This window comes from Rhea americana, unplaced genomic scaffold (assembly GCF_003343005.1).
Source record: "Rhea americana isolate MKP2758 unplaced genomic scaffold, rheAme1 scaffold_195, whole genome shotgun sequence".
Lineage (NCBI taxonomy): Eukaryota > Metazoa > Chordata > Aves > Rheiformes > Rheidae > Rhea > Rhea americana.
The window spans coordinates 830,976-849,881 of NW_028186094.1; the positions used below are offsets into that span (position 1 = coordinate 830,976).

The following is an 18,906-nucleotide window of genomic DNA, read 5'->3' on the forward strand; positions in this document are numbered from 1 at the left end:
TTCATTTTAAAAAAGCTGAACTAGTTGATTATAAACTCAGTTGATGTGATTTTATTCATATTGAAAGTGCTTGACATCTACGGTCCCATGTACACATTGGCAAGCTGAGCTTAAATTGCGTGAGGTTCTGTGCTGCTTTGCTGTGGAAAGGGGGACTGTTTATTACAGCTGTCTTTAAATTTAAATTTGGATGTTTTAAATGAATTAAATATGAACATGAATAATGCAACTAGTAAGCTAGCCTTTCTGCAGTTAAATRCAAACTTTTTCATTTTGTCTCTGGTTTTTAGGTTTTGATATGCCACAGCATTTGTAGTGACTTTTCTGCCTTGTAGAAATGATGAGGAATTAGAACTTGTGACAGTTCAGTGGAGCCTTTGGCACTTTTTATATCTAGGGTGAGTGGAAGTTAGTTTGGAACTGTGGGAAAGGCACTTACTCTCTTAAAAAAAGAGGCAGCAAGACCTTTTTAGGTTCAAAGCTAAYATGCCATTGAAATGAATTTGCACATTGATCTGTCCTTTCATGATGTAAATTGAGGAAACCAACACCACAGGAGACTGTTTCTGTGTTCCATACTTTMAAGAGTAAATTGATAGCCATAAGCATAAGAAATATATCTTTAGAAAAAAATGAGAGTTTTAATTATGGCACCTGCTTTTTGTACAAGTGGCAGGTTCTGCATATAGAGTTACAGAATGCACTGGCCTGTGTTCTGCAAATCTCAGCTGCTTTACTCGATGCAAAAGTAAAATTACCTCCTAGATATATAATTGACCGAGCCAGGAAGTTCTTCTTTGGGACATGTTATGTCTAATGTTTTTAAGCAAATTCTTAATTGTGTGAATAGTTTATCCCCCCCCCCTTAAATATCAAGCTGTAACTTCTGCTATTTCTTCTTTTAAGATTTTCTTAGTGTTCAATCCCTGAACAGTGTAACAGAGCAAATACATCTGTACAGCATTATTTCCTATCCTACCTTGCCTATTCACTTATCTCCTTGCCATTTACTTTCTTCTGTCTAGACTCAAGTTCATCTTCCCTAGAGTATTTCAAGTTTATTAAAGCCTATAGAGTGATTACATTTCTCTTCCGAATAGCTATTAGTGAAATAAAACGACAGAGTAGTTTATGTTGGAAGGAACTTCTACAGGTCATCTGGACCAACACATACCACTGAAAGCAGGGCTAACTTTGAAGTCAAATTCAACTTTGAAGTTAGATCACATTGCTGAGGGTCATAGCTGCTTGTGTTTGGACTATCTCCAAGGATGGAGATTRTACAACTTCTATGGGCAACTATAGACAAAGCTCAGCCTTTCAGTTTTGTTGTCATTTTTTGAGGGGGGAGGGAGGGACAGACACACTGGATTTTTTTTTGCCATGTTGTCAGAGCTTGGTTAAACTGCTGGTATTCTGTATCTGCAGCTTTCATTTATAGTGTTTACTAATGAAATTATAACCCCTGGGAATTACAATCTCCAAAGCCTTTATATTTGTTAAACCTACCTTATACCAGTTTAAGAAGGGCTGAGGCTGTACCTTTATGGATAAATAAGAGAGTACAGAGRCTGATTCCTGTCTCTGAAGCCTAGTAGTGATGCTGACTGGCTCACATCCATTCTGCTTGGAGTTAGCTGCCTCTACCGCAGACAGGCTGAAGGCACACTGTAGCATTTGGTCCTGGCTCTTGGTGACATGTGGCCCTAAAACATGCTGATTATTTTGCGTATTTGTTTCATTTTCAAGTGTCTGAGCTGATCTTTCAGGGTAAAACTGTGCATTGCTGTCCTGTGATGTGGGGTGAGAACACATGGGGGAGTTCGATGGTGCAAAACCATGGATGATGTTGGAGGACTGCAAAGGGCAGAAGCAGCCAATCTGATGCAATTCTGTTTATACTGTTTTTCAGAAGAGGATTWTGGAGTGAGCTACCCCAAGCTCATACCCATATAGCATTTAGCAGAGTGGCAGTCCTCATGAGAACCATCCAAGTCTTCTCGTGCAGGGAAGAGCCTCTATYTTGTCTTAGAAAATATCTATAATGTCTTATTCTCTTCCATGAAAGACCACATGTTGTATAGGCTGTGGGGCTTTAGCAGTCRTCCATGTGCTTTGAAGTTAGTTAGGATTATTCTACTTGCTCTGTGGGCAAGGACTGAGAGTAGAGTTATTTCACTTTTTCTACTGAACTGTAGTCTTCCAAGCATCTCTTTCACATTCATGAACTTTCCCTCCCACAATCTCTGCAGAGAAGAGTTACATATGCTTCCCATGCGTAGCTCTGAAGTGCTTGGACTGAAGCAGCTTTTCAAAAGCCATCTGAGTGGCACAGGACCATAAATTGCATGCCAAGGGAGTGAGATTTATGATTAGCAGCCACTTAGGTACTTTAGAAAAATCTCATGTCCAGGCATTTTACACAGGGGGAGTCAAGCAGACAGCAGAGATCAGTGCCAGAGATTGTGAATACTAGTCTGGTGCTTTTATATAACACCTTTCACCCTGAGTTTTATGGCTGGAGGACTTTTCCTACCATGACTGTTAGCTTTTATAAAAATGACTAAAGAAAATTATGAAAAGAAGCATTAAAAGTTGTAAATAACCTTTCACGTGTAGATTACCTGAAGTTGTTAAAAGGAAAAGAAACTCTACTCTTTTCACAAGTATGCATGGACAAACACGTACTGTTTATGAGAGGCAGTAAGAGACTACTTTGTACCTTTTAGCTTGGACTAAAAAAAACAACTTTTTTCTTCCTTTAGTCTTATTTCCGATATTGCTTAATATTAGAAAGCACAGCATAGAAAAGCTTTATTTTTTAACATTTTCCCAGAAGATTGAATTCTTCATTTTTCTTAGCTCTGGAAAAAGGCTGCTTTTCAAAATCAAAACTTCTAGCCAAGTTGGATCTGTAAGTATCCCTCTAAGCAGAAATTCAGTGCTATATTCTGGTATGGCTTCCTTTTACAGAAATATTCCAGCTTGACTGCCCCACTGTGAACAAAATGGAGTTGTATTGACACAATTAATCTTTCATTACTTAGTGTAGTGTCAAAACATGCTTTTCCTAGCTTTCATAAGAGCTTTTTTTGTGACTTAGCCATTCATTCAGGTATTTTCTGTCAGGGTTTGGCAACATTCAGCATATCGTTTGCTGCATGTTGAAGGCGCCATCGCCTTGTCCTGYGAGACTGGTGGTAGAGGGAGCGGTGGTCTCTGGCATAGATATCTAGAGCGTTATCTCTCAAGAGTTTTGATTTTCTGTAACGTTTGCTTATAACAAAAATGCAAATCCTTCTTTTGGAGGCACGATCCAGCCTGTTTTTGTCCGACCAGCAGAAAATATAACGCAACTTGGACACTCGTTGCAGTAGTAATAGCAAAAACATTTCCTGCGTCGTTGTCCAATTTCTCATCCTTATTATCCAGGACTGCTGTGAACTGCTTGAATCGCAAGTGCCGGGCTGGGGACTGTGGTGCTGCTTTACCAGAGTTAATGTTGTGTTTCCATGTGTTTCCTTGCATAAATTTCAGCTCTGCCTCTTTTTGTTAGTGAGCAAGCACAGCACCCCCTTCTACACAGGCACACAGGCCTGATGCATAGTTAGCACAGAGATTGGCATATGCTTTTCTTGCTTATTTACGCTGCTCCCACTGCCATAAATTTGAAGTTGTCCACGTAGTGGAGAAAGACGTGTAGTTTCAAGGGATTTGAAATGAATTGTCTGTGTTTAATAGGAAGTTTTCTATCTACCCTGTGATTTTGTATTTTCTCCCCACTGTGTAATTAATGTTGCAGCTGATTGTATGTTTCAGAATTGGGGAATTTTCTCATGTTTCTTTCTTTTGTCCTAGACATCTTCAGCTATCTAAAATCAGGCCAGTTCCAGGATAAGGACAGCGGCAGGTGATATAATGCGGAAACCAGGCCCTCAAAAAGGTAAGCGGTAAYGCTTGGTATAGACAAGGCCCTTTAGTTAGGTGGTCTAGACTAAAGAGCATGAGGAGGCCAAGGCAGAGGGAGGGAAGTCATAGTGGGGGRGATCCTGGTTGTATCCCAGTTTGAAACAGAGCCCCAAAACGGGAGTTGTTTCTCTGGCAGATGACCGAAGAGTCCTTCATAATACTGCCACTAAAATSAACAGAAAAAAAATCGCCACCAGTCATCTAGCCCGTTCCCGTGCCAGAGCAGACCGYTGATGAGAGAGAGTAAGCGAGCTTGCCTGCGACACGCTGCACGCTCCTGGGGACACCAGGGCTGGATCACTGGAATGGTTTCTCTGCAGCTGCTGGTACTATACCTAGTTCCCCAATGCTGGGGAAGTCCTTTTTACCTTCTGTGTACACTCAACTGCCTCACGTGCTTTTGTTTTTTTCTTACGTTTTGAAGGGAGCACTTAGCCAGAAGTGCTCCTTCTGGTGTGGAAGGCTGGTAGGAGCTTGTACAAGCCTTGTGGCACCCCTACAGCTTTTGGGGCACGATGTCAGGCGGTGATACTGCTCTGTGGAGCCCGCTGCATGCACCATCTGCTAGTGCTCTCAGCATGAGGCATCCTGGTTCTCTGCTGGCACAAGCTTCCCCCTTCTAATGAGGCGTGAAACCAAAGACCAGCCTACCTTGTGGAGAGGAAACATATTACAGACACTTATCTCTCGTGGCCTGAATCTTTCATCTCATTACGCGCAGTTGCAACGGCAGCGTGCAGAGTGCCCAGGATAGCTACAAGCACATTCCCTGTGTCCTGTTTTGCCTAAACAAAAGGGTAAACTCAAACAGGCTGTCTGCAGCTGAGCTGCTTGGACATTTTGTTCTTAAAAATATACATATATATATATATAGAGAGAGAGAGAGAGAGAGAGAGATTTCCTGTAGTGTTGTTCCATACATGTGCATTTGACTGGAGTGATCTCATCAAATTCGGTTCAGAGGAGGGGGGAAGGGAGAAGAGCAGAGGATGAAGCATCCTCTGCAGTTCTTTGTTCACATCTGCTACATGCACGCAGGGTTTATTGCGGGAGCTTTCTATGCTCGATTTCTCCCTCCCTCTCCTTCCTTCCTTTATTTATTTATTTTCTAAATGTCCCCTTTGCTTCTCTGGTGGTTCATCTTACAGAAGCATTATCCTCTYTCTAACACGGCTTGTCCTTTAATGAAGTGAAAATAAATGAAGGAAAACAGGGAACGGGGAGAGCATGCTGTGAGGCAGCTGGAGGGCTTGGTAATAAAAGAGGCAGGTTGATTAGTCAGCAGCGCAGCCTCGGACCTGGCTGCCTGGATCTAGCCTCACGCACAGCTTGTCATCTTTTTGCCTCATGGAGCAGGGTGCCTCCAGCCAGCATTGCTGTTGTGACCTGCGTGTTGTGAATGCTGTTCCATATGTTCCAGAATCAACACCTGTATTGTATGCAGATGGGTTTCTGTCCTACTTACCTGCCTTTTTTTCTTTTTTAATAGTGCATTTGACTTTTGCTTTTTTTTTTTTTGGTTGGGTGATGTAATTTGCCTCTAGGAATTCTTGCATTTCTTCAGTGTCTCTCCCTCTTTGCTGCTTTTTGCAGCCTGTTTAATGAGGATTTTCACATCTGTAGGATTAACAATAAAATGTAACTTAAGCTGCAGAATATGGTGATGGGTTACTTAAGTAAACGTCTGTTTGAATGCACGAACACTTTATTACAGAGCAACATTGAGAAGAGCATTACACATCCTAGGAGTCTTTTTGTTTGTTTGTTTGTTTCTGACTTTGATACTTTGTGTCTTTTATTCTTGCTTTTCTGAAGGAGATGGCTGAGTACCATCCTTCTTGGGAATATAGTTATAGTAAGGATATCCTTCCAGCTTTTTCATTCTTTTGTGCCTCTCTGAGGAGGCTTTTTAGATTGTCTGCTTTTAATGATGCCGTGGCTGTATTCTATAYGTCCTTCTACGTTTAAGAGATAAAACATACGTGCAGTCCTCTTGTCCATTGTATTGAAGGAGAGGTGTCAGGAAATGAAGATTGCAACAATAATGGTTCAGAAGCCATTTCAAATAGCTCACGATTATCCACCAGGCCACTTAATAGCAGCTTACGACCTGCCTTTTTCAGCTGCTTGTCAAGAGAACTTAAAACTTTTCTTGCAATCTTTTTTTTTATTATTATTTCTGTTCCTTTTATAAGGAGCTACTTTTCATGGTAGCAAGGTACGTTTCGTAAAGCATTACGAAATTGCTTTTTATAATAGCCTTAAAAATGCCGTGTAAAATAAATGAGCCTAAACTGTAATAGCTAAAGGGTATTCCTAGGTGTACATTAGTCAGCTATCAGTGCATGGAATAGCCCCTTTGATGAGCAGCTCACTCAAGGAAGGCAATTCTAGCTGAGTAATGCAAGCTCTGTTGTGGCATACTACTCTATTATATTTCTATTTGGCTGAAGGCTAGTAGAGATGGGGATGGGAGCTCCTGTTCCTTGCCGTATCAGTCTTTGGAGGACAGACTTGAGGAGTTTCCTTTGTTTTGTTTTGYTTTTTGCCACTTCTTATCCTCTGAGGTCCGAAACAGTTGTCACCACAGACAGTTTTGATGAGATGTTCTCTAGAACCAGTTGGCACCTCCCATTGTCCCATTGCATGACTTGTGAAATGCTAGTTAGATTTCTTTTAAGTTGCATAGAACACACAGTTATCAGCCCATTTCTAATTCTAAAACCCTAGTATTGTACGTGGAGCGGGCTTGGCATTTGTGTGGACTTTGGGAGGAAAACTGATTAGCTAGATCACCAGAGAATGTCTAGATTCTGTATGTGGTTTTATTTTTCTGTGTAGAAAATGCAAGGTAACTTTTTAGCTAACAAAAGAGATGTAATTCAGGTTCCCCTTCTACGTATACAACATACACCTGAGTAGTTCTTAGTGGCTTCAGCATTTGCTCCTACTGAGCCTTGCCAGCTATTAACATTGTTAAATGGATGAAAATTTATCAGTTTACTGTTTTTCACATTATTGCATGCCATTGTGGAAGAATATTGGTTGATGAGAATCAGGTAGAGACTAAGAGGTGCAGGCCTGTTTAGGCTGGGTATCAAGTCTTCTTTAGACCTATACAGAAGACTGGAATGTGCCCCATAGATTAAAAAAAAATGTGGAATTTGCTGCAGATATTCATGTTACCGGAGTCTGTGATAGGGAGGACAGGGAGGTCATTTCTCTCGTGTGAGGTAGCACACACATATAAAGTGGGTGACATGAGGCAGTTGATGTTGGAGAGAGCATCATCTGGCTTCTTTCACTGACTGAAATGCTTTATTTCTTGTCTTAGCCATAGACTGGAAGGATGGTAAAAAGCACAAGTACAGCCGCCCATCAGAGTCTCCTTCCCAGTACCAAGGTAAGAAGGCATGTTTCACCTTTCTTCCTTTCTGTTCCTTTTTTTTTTTCCTCAGAGCTTGCTGAGTTTCTCAGAACTTASAAATTGCTGCGTGCCAAGTTAGTTTACAGATACAAACTGCTTTAAAGAGTCCGCACATATTTAACTCGGACCACAGTAAAAAATTGCACATCAGGGGTAAACATTCAGCTAAAGCTAACTCATTTTTTCATCTTTAGCAARGTAGAGTGTATCTGTTTCTTACTGTCCAATCTTGAGTGCCAAATGAGTGATTCTGCCCGTAGTTTTCATGCCCTAGGTGTAAGGGACTTCGTAACTGCTGCATGAACTGTTCTTGCACATTTGCGGAAGTGGTTAATGCAGCTCCAGTTCTGTAGGGTGGATGTGGTGCAACTGTAGCAGACCACTGAATACTACACATTGCGTTTTTCCCAGCAGCAAGAAGTTGGCTCTTACCCTGGCAGACAGGAGCCCCTGGTGAGTCAGTCCAGCTGGCAGTCTCTTCAGAGCTAAGGGCAAGTGATGGGGGTAGTAGCACGAGAGTTAATCASTTCCCTCTCCCTTTGGAGATCATGGTTCATCCAGTTCATTGACGTGGCACRTTTTGGTCCTGTACGGAGTGTCTACAGATTAAGTGTACAGAACTGATGATTCCTGCTATTTCTCATGGGGGATATGCAGGCAACTTTCAACTGTATGGAGTTTACATAAGGCTTGTGTAATTTAGTAAAAGATTTTAGGGCCCATGTTTTGGTAAAAACATAGATTAAAAAGTTGATGTCCAGATTTTCCACATTGCAGAGCTATAAGAAACTAAAGTATTGTCAGAGATAAATCCTTTCTAACAGGAAATTTATTTGTCTTCATGAAAGACACTTTTGTGTTTCTTAGAGCCCCTGTGAGAGCTGAAGTGGCTGTTGTGCCTTGGAGGCTCAGTAAGTATGGGCCCTGTGGACTGTGGGATTCACATGTGGTTTTCAAACGTTTTGGACTGTGGCCTCCATCAGTCYTCAGCATTCTCTTCTGTGGCTTATCAGCCGTCCTTGTCTACCTTTGCATTTCTGCAGATCACAGTTTGGGAAGCACCTCCTCCAAAGGGAGGAAGCTCTTTAGCATCTCAGAGAAAGCCCTGGGTCCTCTGTCACCACATACTGAGCTCTGGATGCTGTTATAGGGCACCATCACAGTTCAGTACTCTGTGTATAGTCTGCCTTCAGGGCTTTGAGGGTTCTACTACAGTTTCTTTGCTGCACGCTCTGTTGTTTCCATGTGTCGGAGAACTGGCTTTTGTTCAGTGACAAGGCTGATTTAAAACGGAGCTCTCTGTGAAATTCGTATGGAGGCATGCCTCATCATTATCATTGAAGATAACCCTGTGCACCAATCTSAGCACCTCAGTAAATCTCAGAGCCTATAGACCTAGGAGTGGGATGCTGTAGACATGCTGTTTTATGTGTTAATTGTGTGCACAGTGAGTGCGTGTTGTAGCAGTGGGGATCGCCTCCCTGTGTAGCGACTAAACAACACGTCACAGCCCGTCAAGCTTGGTTACATAGCAATGAGTGTGCAACTACAGCAGTTTTCTGGCAAATAACACTCCATAGTACAGCATGAAAGGATTTTCTTTTTTCTCCATGTTAAAATTGAATTGGAACACCTTTGAAAAGAAGAAAAGCCAACATCATATTGTATCTAAAAGCTATTAATTTTGGTTCACACATTTTTGCCTGTTTTTTTTTTTTTTTTTTTTTTTTTTTTTTTTTTTTTTTTTTTTTTTTTTTTTTTTTTTGAGCAAGACAGTGGGGTAAGCAGTGTTATGTTATCAGTTCTAGCTGTTATCGATGGAGAATGCACAACTAGATTGATAGCTTAACAAAGTGCCTCAAAACTAAAACAAAACAAGAAGTGCAGGAAGTGCAGTTCTATGAACTRTGCCATCACAGTGAGAGCTTGGCTCTTTGGAAGGTTGTGCTGTGCTGTCAGGGAAGGCCACTGTTGCATTTGGATCTGTGAGCAGAGATGATGTACTGCTGATTTTCGTACCAAGTTTGATCATACTGTGCTGCTTTCATGTGCTGCCTTGATAGCAGTTAGTAGACACACATATGGGATGCAGACTTTAATGGGATGCCTTGATCTGGGTAGGACACGTTCTCCTTCACAGATGTGACCTGAAACGCTCATGTATCATTTCAATTGGATTGATGACCCCTTGGGGGTTGAAATGCTAATGGAACCCAAACCAGACTTCAGTTAAAGACAGAAACTCCATTTAAATTCTGTRCAGAAGATAAACAGTAAATGCAGCATTATAAGAATACAAGCACAAAGGTGTAGAGTTGTATTATTCACAGCTACTGTAGTTTGACTGYTTGGGTATGTGGAGTGTTTTGTCTGTAGTAAATATTTCTGAAGGTTAAGAGATGAGAGCCCAATTCTGACACTCTGCCTGCAAGTAGTATCTTCAGTTGGATTAAGCACAYAGTAAGGTGCTTTCCAGGCAAGCAAAAGTGACAAGCAGTCACCTTTAATAGGCATTTTCACAGCTGAGTTATGGGGAGTCATACGRGTTTACAGTCCTTGGCTTTTGTTTAGATCGCAGTTGCAATTACAGCAACATAGTGTTTCTCATTAAATGTCTTCTCYCATTTCTTACTGTGAAGAAGAATTGATGTACATGAAACTGARGAACAAGGTCCAGTTGAATGATCGTTTTGGTTCACGAGAGTATGGTGTACTCTGCAAGAGGAGCTGGAGGAGCAAAAGAGAAGTTGGAGACCAGGGAAAATAGAGGGTGAATTTAGGACTAAGAGGACATTTTGTATAGAGTACTGGAAGCCAAAAATAGCTGCAGGCCAAGCATTCCCCTTTATTTTTCATAGTGAGAGAAGATTTCAGCCTCTAAAGGCAGTTCTGTCCTTGGCATTCCTGCTCCATCACCAGTAAAAGAGAGATTTTAGCACTGGCTGAAGTGCTAGTTCTGCATGAAGCAGAGTACTTCTCTAGAAATTGGACTAAAGCCCCCAGCCTTTTTTGATAGACACTCAGAAAACATTCTCCAGTGGCTATCTACCTTGGCCAAACACGAAACAAGCATCTCAAAGATGAAAAATATCATGTCTCACCACAGTAAGACATGTGATTTATTAATGTGAATAAGAATATTGAGAGAGTATAAAATACAAGATAGATAGCCTTTGATAAGCAGAAGGCCAAACAAGATATTCCCAATGTTTCCTTTTGGCCTTATAATCTCTGTATGCGGCATGCCTGTAAAATGGCATCAGCAGGCACCCAGCAGCTTAGGCATTCAGTATCCCAGCCCCTTATTAGATAGCACATCTGGTGCGTTAGGCTTTAAAACAGATATATTTGGAATTGAACGTTGTTTGGAATTGAGTTTGGATCAATATAGCAAGCAGGATTTGGATACAGTCCAGAGGACCTAAGGTTAAGGCAACCAAGCCTGATATATCTGTCTTCAACATTATGCTGTTTTTCAGGTACAGAGCTCTGGACTTGTTCTTTGCTCCTCGTTAAAGGAGTCTTAAGTATCTCTTGCCTTTTTTTCCCCCCTATTTTATTGGCTGCTTTCCCTTTGTTGTAAAAAGCCAAACTTTTGTGTTATGTTGTTTTCTTTTTATTCTTTCTGTGCTGCAGTTTTGYAGCTTTTAGGTTGAAGTTGATCCTATTTTGTTATGTTTAAGAGTAGCTTGAAATTCCTGGATAAAAAAACATTATGTTGTGAGCTAAATTATTACTGCTTTCATTTAAAACTGTTCCCACATTCTGTACTGAGCTCCCTSTCATGTTAAGGCAAAGGTGAGAGCCTCAAAGTTCAGTATGCATTTTCTGTCTTATTTTGTGAGTAATTCTGAAAAAGAATCAGTCTTTTGTTGTGCTTGTCATTCTGTATTTATGTAAAGAAACTACCAATGCCAAAAGGAGAAGGAAGGAAGACTTAATACTGCTATATTGTTTCTATTTTTTGTTTCTATTTTTTGTTAGAATTTAGAGAAGTCTTTCTGCTGCTCCTGCTTTTCTTTGCAAAATAAGTCATCAAAAGTGTGAGTCATAAGTAGCTGCAGTTTTATTGTTGTGTGTGTGTCTTTGTATGATGGTTAGATCCCAACAGACTTTAGAATTAATTTCAAATAAGTTCCATGTCCAAACACTATTTTTAGAGATGCACAGCTGTCTCAGAAATTTACTGCTCCTGCTGGAATTTTATAGTGTTGATCTCTACTACAATGTGGATTGCTATAGAAAAGCAGAATGGCTTTGGTTAGTTCAGGGAAGTGAAAAGTGGAAGGATTAAAATCATAAATAGTTTTAATATTGAGGGATTGAAACCAGCTGTGGGGAGGCTGAATTTTTTTAAAATAAAATTGTCCGAAATGGCTGATTTTTTTTTTTTTTTTTTAAGTTTGTTCAGGCCTGCACTCCTTTCCCTGGATATTGTCACCATAGGCATCCTCTGTGCTCCAGGGAAAAGTGCCTCTAAAGGGCTATGGACCTCCTAACTGTGAGTCCAGTCTTGGATGAGGCCAAAACTGGAACCAAAGCTAATGGGTGGGATGTATCCAGGTATTTTCATGTCAAGAGTGCAAGGCTTTGTATAGAACGCTGTGTTCAATCTGGGTTGTACTTTGACTGTATATTTATTACAAAGTATTCATACAAAGAGTTTCATTGACGTATATGAGCGTAAAATTGTGTGTTCAATTAACCTAGAATGTGTGTGTATATGTGTATATATATTTTTGGTGAGAACATTGTTGCAGTGAAATACTTCATTTCTTCATTCAATCCCAGTGCACTCTGAAGAAAGGAGAGCTGCTGTCAGCATCTGTAAACAGAAATATATTAAGCCAGTATGGCAGTGAAACTARTTTATTTTTTCTGCTCTTTTCCACTGTAGTTAAAGTGTGTTAGTGATCTGCATGGGAGGTGGCAGGAAAGCTGTGTTTGTTATTTATTTGAAGCTCATAGATCATCAAGCCCTTAAGGGTTGATAGGAGACAGAACAAAAATAATGTGTGTTGATCTTGATGTCTGAATTTTTAAGAGGTGTGGTGGGCACTGCAGTAGCTAAAAYGGCTCTTAACATAGCTTTTGTTTTGAAAATAAACTGATTAAAAGCTTGACATGAAAAGTGGTAACTGACTCTTTAATTGTGCTGCCTYCAATGCTCTTGAAATGACTTGAAAGCAATGGTCTCTTGGGAGCTATTCAGATGAATTCAAGCTAATGTCATGCTGGAAGGATCCCTTCCCAGCTGCTCAGTCTAAATGGCAAAAGTCATGATTTGCTTGGATCATGGGAGCTTTTAATTCCTCGGTTAATAACAGATTTCCCTTGATGGCATAGTGCTTTTACTGTTCTGTATATACATGGAAGAGCRGTGCAGTCAGCAATAAAATATACTTCACCTAACAGCGCTACTGAACTGAAGGGACTTTGCTGGTGAATACAACCTGCTCTGTTCAGTAGATTGCTACCTAGAGGATCCTTGCCTTCAGTCCTGCCTAAGCTGTGGACTTTGTGTCTGCTTCAGGAAATTAATTACTGGCCTGTTCACTAATCAGCTACTGGAGACTGGGTGATACCTGCCTACAACTGCTGGTTTCTTAAGGCAGGCTGTGTGTGTGTTGGACAGGGGGGTTCAATGTTAAGGTGTGAACACAGAATGTAAAGTTTTTTTTTACTACTTTTACCTCTTATTCCTCAGTGACTGTCTGTAATCCCCAGACTGAGCAAGCTTTTAGTGTATGATTTTTAAGGGACAGTTGTCTAGAAGACACCATGGATTCCAGTCTTTGCTAGATATTCTATATTAAGATACAACCTGTGATCCTTGCTTTTTGCAGACCTACATTAGCAGCATAAACAGTGACATGCTGCAGGCAACATCATGCTTTGTTCTGCTTGTCAGCAACAGCTGTAAATCTTTTGTAATCACAAACATTGGAGGATCTTGTTGAAAACATGTTGCCTGTGAGCACCTCCTCTGTGAGAAGTGGAGAACTGCTAGCCTTTGGAGTCCTGCTGTCCCTTTTCTGAGCTTTTTGCTTGTAAGTGCCTATTTGAATCCCTTTTTCTCTTCTCAGGTCACTTCACCTGGGAGAAATACCTGAAGGAGACATGTGCCATCCCAGCTCCTGCCCATTGCTTCAAGCAGGTAAGAGGGTGAATGGAAACAAGAAAGGCCAGGAAGAATGATCTGCTTGTGACCCAGACAGTTACTTAGGATAGGCTCCCTTTTTTTTGGCAAGGAAATGCTTAAGGATATTAGAGACTTCATAGAAATCCAGATGTGTTGGGACAAAGATAAAACAGGTRTGTTTAAACACTGCAAATGTTACAGAACAGCATAGAAAATTTAACTCTCAGATGTACGTGGATGGGAATGTTAGGATGCTCTTCATTCTCTGCTAAACACAGGCTCTTGAAGTTTTGAGTACGCTACGATACAAGTTCTGCTGCGTCCTGCCCAAAACAGATTTTCTACACAATTCATTAGATCTTTGTGAGTGGAATAGTGACCTCTTGGGCGTCAGATACCTGACTSTGCAGATTACTGGGTTGACAGGGGATCCAGGACTGAATTGGCGTGTCGTATTTGGGTCAGAATGGAGGGCAGCAGCATGATGTAAATCTGTTTGGATCTTGGGGCTTTATGCCAGGTGGGTGATTCTTYTGAAAAGAGGCCCAAGAAGAAAAGATAGGTCTAGTTATCTCAGTGATGCTGTGCCACATTATAGTAGTCTGAGTGACAGATCTGCCAGGGCTCACTGAACTTTTTTTGCTGCTCTGTGGCACCTACCTACATGCTGTTCTTGAAGGAGATTGTCAATCTTTAGTAGAACCAGTTTTGATGCACCCAGGGCTTAAGCTCTATGACTGGGATGCTGCATATATTAGAAATCCTGAGTCTCACTGAGTCCTTGTTCTGTTCTTTGTAGTCATACACTCCACCTACAAATGAATTCAAGATCAGTATGAAACTAGAAGCCCAGGACCCCAGGAATACCACCTCCACTTGTATTGCTACCGTGGTGGGTCTGACAGGTGCACGCCTCCGCCTGCGTCTCGATGGCAGTGATAACAAGAATGACTTCTGGCGGCTGGTGGACTCGGCCGAAATCCAGCCTATCGGAAACTGTGAGAAGAATGGAGGGATGCTGCAGCCTCCACTGGGTGAGCAGAAGGTGTTCTGTCTGGCTAGTGTCAAGCACCTGTGTAATCTGTGAGGAAAACTGTGGTCAGCTTATCTTTCTGTACTTGGGACAGGCATGTGGACTGCCCCTGCGTGCTGCTGTGATGTACCAGCCCGGTTAGCTTGGGCTGTTAATCAAATGAACAGGAGATGTTTTGGAGYGTAGCTAAAAGCTCTTTACAGTAAGATTAGTTCCTTGCATTCTTTGCAGCTCAAGCACAGGCTTAACATATACTGACAATGTTCTCAGGCCTTCTGAAATTCTCTTTGTGTACTTTAAAGGAAAAACACATTTTCCAGTCATTAATATAGAGAAAATCCCAGTTTGTTAAGAGTACAAAGAAGCAAAGGAGGAACAACCAGAAGTCCTAATGACCYATGGGTATGGGCAGTAAAATTGAAGGTGRAATGATTGTGGTAATTTTCAYAGAATCACAGAATGATTGAGGTTGAAAGGGATCTCTGGAGATCATCTAGTCCAACCCCTCTACACAAGTAGGGTCACCTAGAGCATGTTGCCCAGGTCCCTGTCCAGAYAGCTTTGAGTATCTGCAAGGATGGAGACCCCACAACCTCTCTGGGTAACCTGTTCCAGYATTCTGGTACTCTCACAGTGAAGAAGTTTTTCTTTATGTTCAGACAGAATTCCTGTGTTTCAGTTGGTGCCCATAGCCTCTTATCCTGTCACTGGGCACTGCTCTGAAAAGCATCTGGCCCATCCTCTTTACATCCTCCCTTTGGATATTTATACACATTGATAAGGTCCCTGCGCAGTCTTCTCCTCTGCAGGCGGAAGAGTCCCAGCTCTCTCAGCCTTTCCTCGTATGAAAGTGACTGCCTATATATGAATACATATATATTTAAATACAATGAATCCAAATTTTTTCTAGGAGGAGACGCAGTCACAGAGGCAGTGTGGACCTGTAAAACTAACAGTGGCCTGATCACAGGCTGTTGCCCATTGCTTTAGTCTTTTGGTCCTGTGTACAATTTTATCATTCTCAGAGGTGTATTTAACACAAAACCATTGTCATCCATCAGCTCTTTCCCCTTGCAGGCRTTATATTTGGAGCACAGTGCTGATATCTAGGCAGAGGTTCTTTGCTGGAGATCTCTAAATCTTGATGTAGAGAATAACCCAAGAGAGCAATTAGGACTGAGACATCTWCTATATCACTGCTAATTCTGGTACTGTGAGCATTTATATTTTCATTCTTGCTCTCCAGGTGTATTTGTGCCCAAGTGTCTTTGGAGCAATAGAAGGTTCATTTGAGACTATTTAATGGGGAAATATCATGTCTGAAAAAGCTCCAARTGATTTAAGTTCTATCTTGAATGAAGAGACACTTCTGGCAGTTCATCTGGTTGTTTAACTTTGCTTGGCTACAGCTTTATAAATAACTTGGCTAGCTGAACATGCCTTCCACTCCTGTCTCCAGGTAATCACACATCTTTTCTTGACGCTAACCAAATGATGAGCTGATTTGCTGACTCTTTCCTGACTAAGCAGCAGGATTAACTTTATTTTGCATTCTACTGTCCATTATTTTTGCAGTGTCCTCATAATTCACTCTCTGAATTAGCACATCCCCAAATAATATTCAACTGATCTATAGCAATGGAAGCAACTTTGCGTTAGAAATACTTTTATTTACAATTTTTCCTGGAAAACCATTTGTGACCTGTGGTGGAAGTACAGGCTAAATTACAATGGGGCTTTTGGGACTGACCTTTCTGAAGAAGGAAGAAACATATACACAAGTATGTGTTGTGGCACGTCACACTGCACAAAGCAGTGTGTATGTAAAGCTGATTATATACCCTTTTTCTTCTTATTTATTACAAACAGAACCTGCCGCAGATACTAACATTAGATATGCATTTTTTGTGTCATGTTAATGCATGCTGCTGCCCGTTTTCAGACGTTTCTTTGGAACTCTGGTGCAGGGGTACAACTTGCATCTCTTGCGCAGCCTGCCCAGGAAGCATAAGTTGTCTTTCTCAGTCTTAACAGTGAAGAAGTTCCTCCTGTGCCTTGTCTGAGTTTTGCCAGCAGATGGCAATAGATGTAATTGAGTTGCAGAGCAAAACTCACTTGTGACTGTGTCAAAAGAGTAGGTTAGTACTCTGTGGAAGAAGTCTGCATGCCCAGCTCTGATGAGGCTAACTTTATCACCTACTTAACTTAGACCTAAACAAGAGCAAGTCTGTTGTGCCCGGCATAAATTTGGGTAACAAATGGCTAGTTGTGCAGTCTCTACCTTTGTCCTTTCTCCATGCAGAATGCAAGAGCCCAGAAGGGCTATGTGGTGAGGTTGTCAGTGGTCCTTATACCATTTTCCGTGTGTACACATCTTATGCTTCTTCTCTTTTGCTCTTCTGGGGACTTAGTTATCTCCTCCCCTGAGTTATGTGACCAGCTGATTCAGTTTCCAGGCTGATTTGACAGAGACACAAGGCCGGCAAATTAGTCTTTACTGAATTGGTTGTGTCCTGTCGTTTAGGCCCTGGCAAAACTTTCCAATATTAATCACGACTGCAGTTCCATAGGATACTCTCCATGTAGATCCASTTCCAGAGTTAACTTCAAAATACAGCACATAGAGGAAGTGCAATGCCACGTTCAGCTGAGCAACAAAATTGACCTATTTTAGCCTAAGTTCTACACAGCAAGATGCGCTTCTAGCAAAGAAGATGTTTTGTGATATCTGGATCGTTTTGTGGTCATGCTTTCCAGATCTGCATTTTCTTCAATGGGACACTCCATGCCTTCCATGCCATATTCTGCTGTAGTTTTCACTATTTGTTGTTTTCTCTTTCTGCTTTCTCTTTGATCTTGCTTTTTTTTTTTTTTTTCCTTATTTGTTGTACTCTTTCAAGCATAATAGGGAGTGCTGGGCTCTGGTACCAGTTGGGTTAATAACACAAGCCTTTCTGGAGAACAGCCCTATAGCTACAAAGAGTGTGGAAGGAACAGGGCWGATCAGTGGACACAGATCTGTTATGTCATCATATTCAGTGCTRTGGACTCAAAGCCTGGGGATTTGCTTTTTCCTTCCTATAAACCCCTTCTTGTTACTTCTCTACARTTCTTCACAGAAGGTGTCCAGACAAAAAACATCCATCCTTCTCTGTGATCATTAAATCTGCTTCCCAGCCTCTYTTATTTTTTCAGGTAAGCTGCCTGCAGCTGACTTCTGAAAGGTGGAAGAGGTCACCCAGATGCTGAGGTTCCCTAATGGAKAAGAAATTCCATAGTCTGAATGTGTACTTACTCATTCATGACTGTCTCATAGTAGTGTCACTGAGTTTACCAGTATTAGTTCTACATAAAGTGTTCTGCCTGTATTGTCAACATACAGATTTTTGTTAAGATAAGCAAAAATTGCTATCACACATCCATTTTTAGGTGTTTCTTTTCTTCCTGATACTCTGAACACAAAACATGATGTTGCTGAARTCAAACTTGACTCTTCAGTGTTCAGAGGGAGTATGGTGTGGAATCATAGTGCATGCCCACTGTAAACAGGGAGGCCACAAAGTCCACATTGGAACTGGTGTGTTCTACCTGATCCAGTGATCAGGTAGATCCAACCTTGAAGTCTCCATTTCTTCTTCCTTTTCTACAGGCTTTCGGCTGAATGCCTCCTCTTGGCCCATGTTTCTTCTGAAGACTCTGAATGGAGCAGAGATGGCTCCCATCCGGATTTTTCACAAGGTATGTTAATTACTGTTTGTGAAGACATCCATATGGCATGTCCCCTTTATTGCAGAACATGCAAATCACAGCTGGTTTCTTGTGTGGAAACTTCTGATCCCCAAGAAGTGAGAGGTATTGCCCAGCTTTGTCACAGTGCTACTTTTCTAGGACAGAGTTGTATCTTCTGCAGCTGGGTTGTATAGCAGGTGGCAGGGTGCAGACTGTGGTGTACAGAGAAAGGGTTTCAAAGCTTGTACTTGATAAATTTGCTTGTTTTTCACCTAGGCTATTAGTGCTACTCGAAGTCAGGAGAAGCGATATGTAAAAGTCAGCAACTCTCTCTGAAATATTTTATTGTACCAGAGACTGCAAGGAGTGCAGACACCTTCTATTGCTTATGAGATAGCATAAGTATGGCTTCTTAGTTTGTATTCTTATCCCTTAGTGAACTCGGAGAGAGAGAGAGAGAGAGAGAGGCCAGTCTAGAGTCATATGCTGTGGTACAGTATGCTTGGGGTGGCATCACTATATCTGAACCTAAAAGAGTAGGAAGAGCATCCTAGATAAGGATGGCTGGTGGATTTCTAACAAGTCTAGCAAAGCTAAAGGTGGGGG

At 41.3% G+C, this 18,906-nt stretch overlaps 1 protein-coding gene across 4 annotated transcripts in view; it reads left to right on the plus strand.

The window, feature by feature from the left end:
• The window catches only part of SCMH1 (Scm polycomb group protein homolog 1), an 80,961-nt gene that overhangs the window by 17,629 nt on the left and 44,426 nt on the right, over window positions 1-18,906 (plus strand). For all 4 annotated transcript variants that reach the window (XR_014895588.1, XM_085302962.1, XM_085302963.1 and 1 more), the window contains exons 2-6: window positions 3,859-3,943; window positions 7,304-7,372; window positions 13,483-13,553; window positions 14,338-14,572; window positions 18,221-18,309. Coding sequence is in view for 3 of the 4 variants with exons in the window: in XM_085302962.1 (XP_085159088.1) it covers window positions 3,919-3,943; window positions 7,304-7,372; window positions 13,483-13,553; window positions 14,338-14,572; window positions 18,221-18,309 (489 nt within the window). In the remaining variant the exon portion in view is untranslated. The remainder of the gene's footprint in view (window positions 1-3,858; window positions 3,944-7,303; window positions 7,373-13,482; window positions 13,554-14,337; window positions 14,573-18,220; window positions 18,310-18,906) is intronic.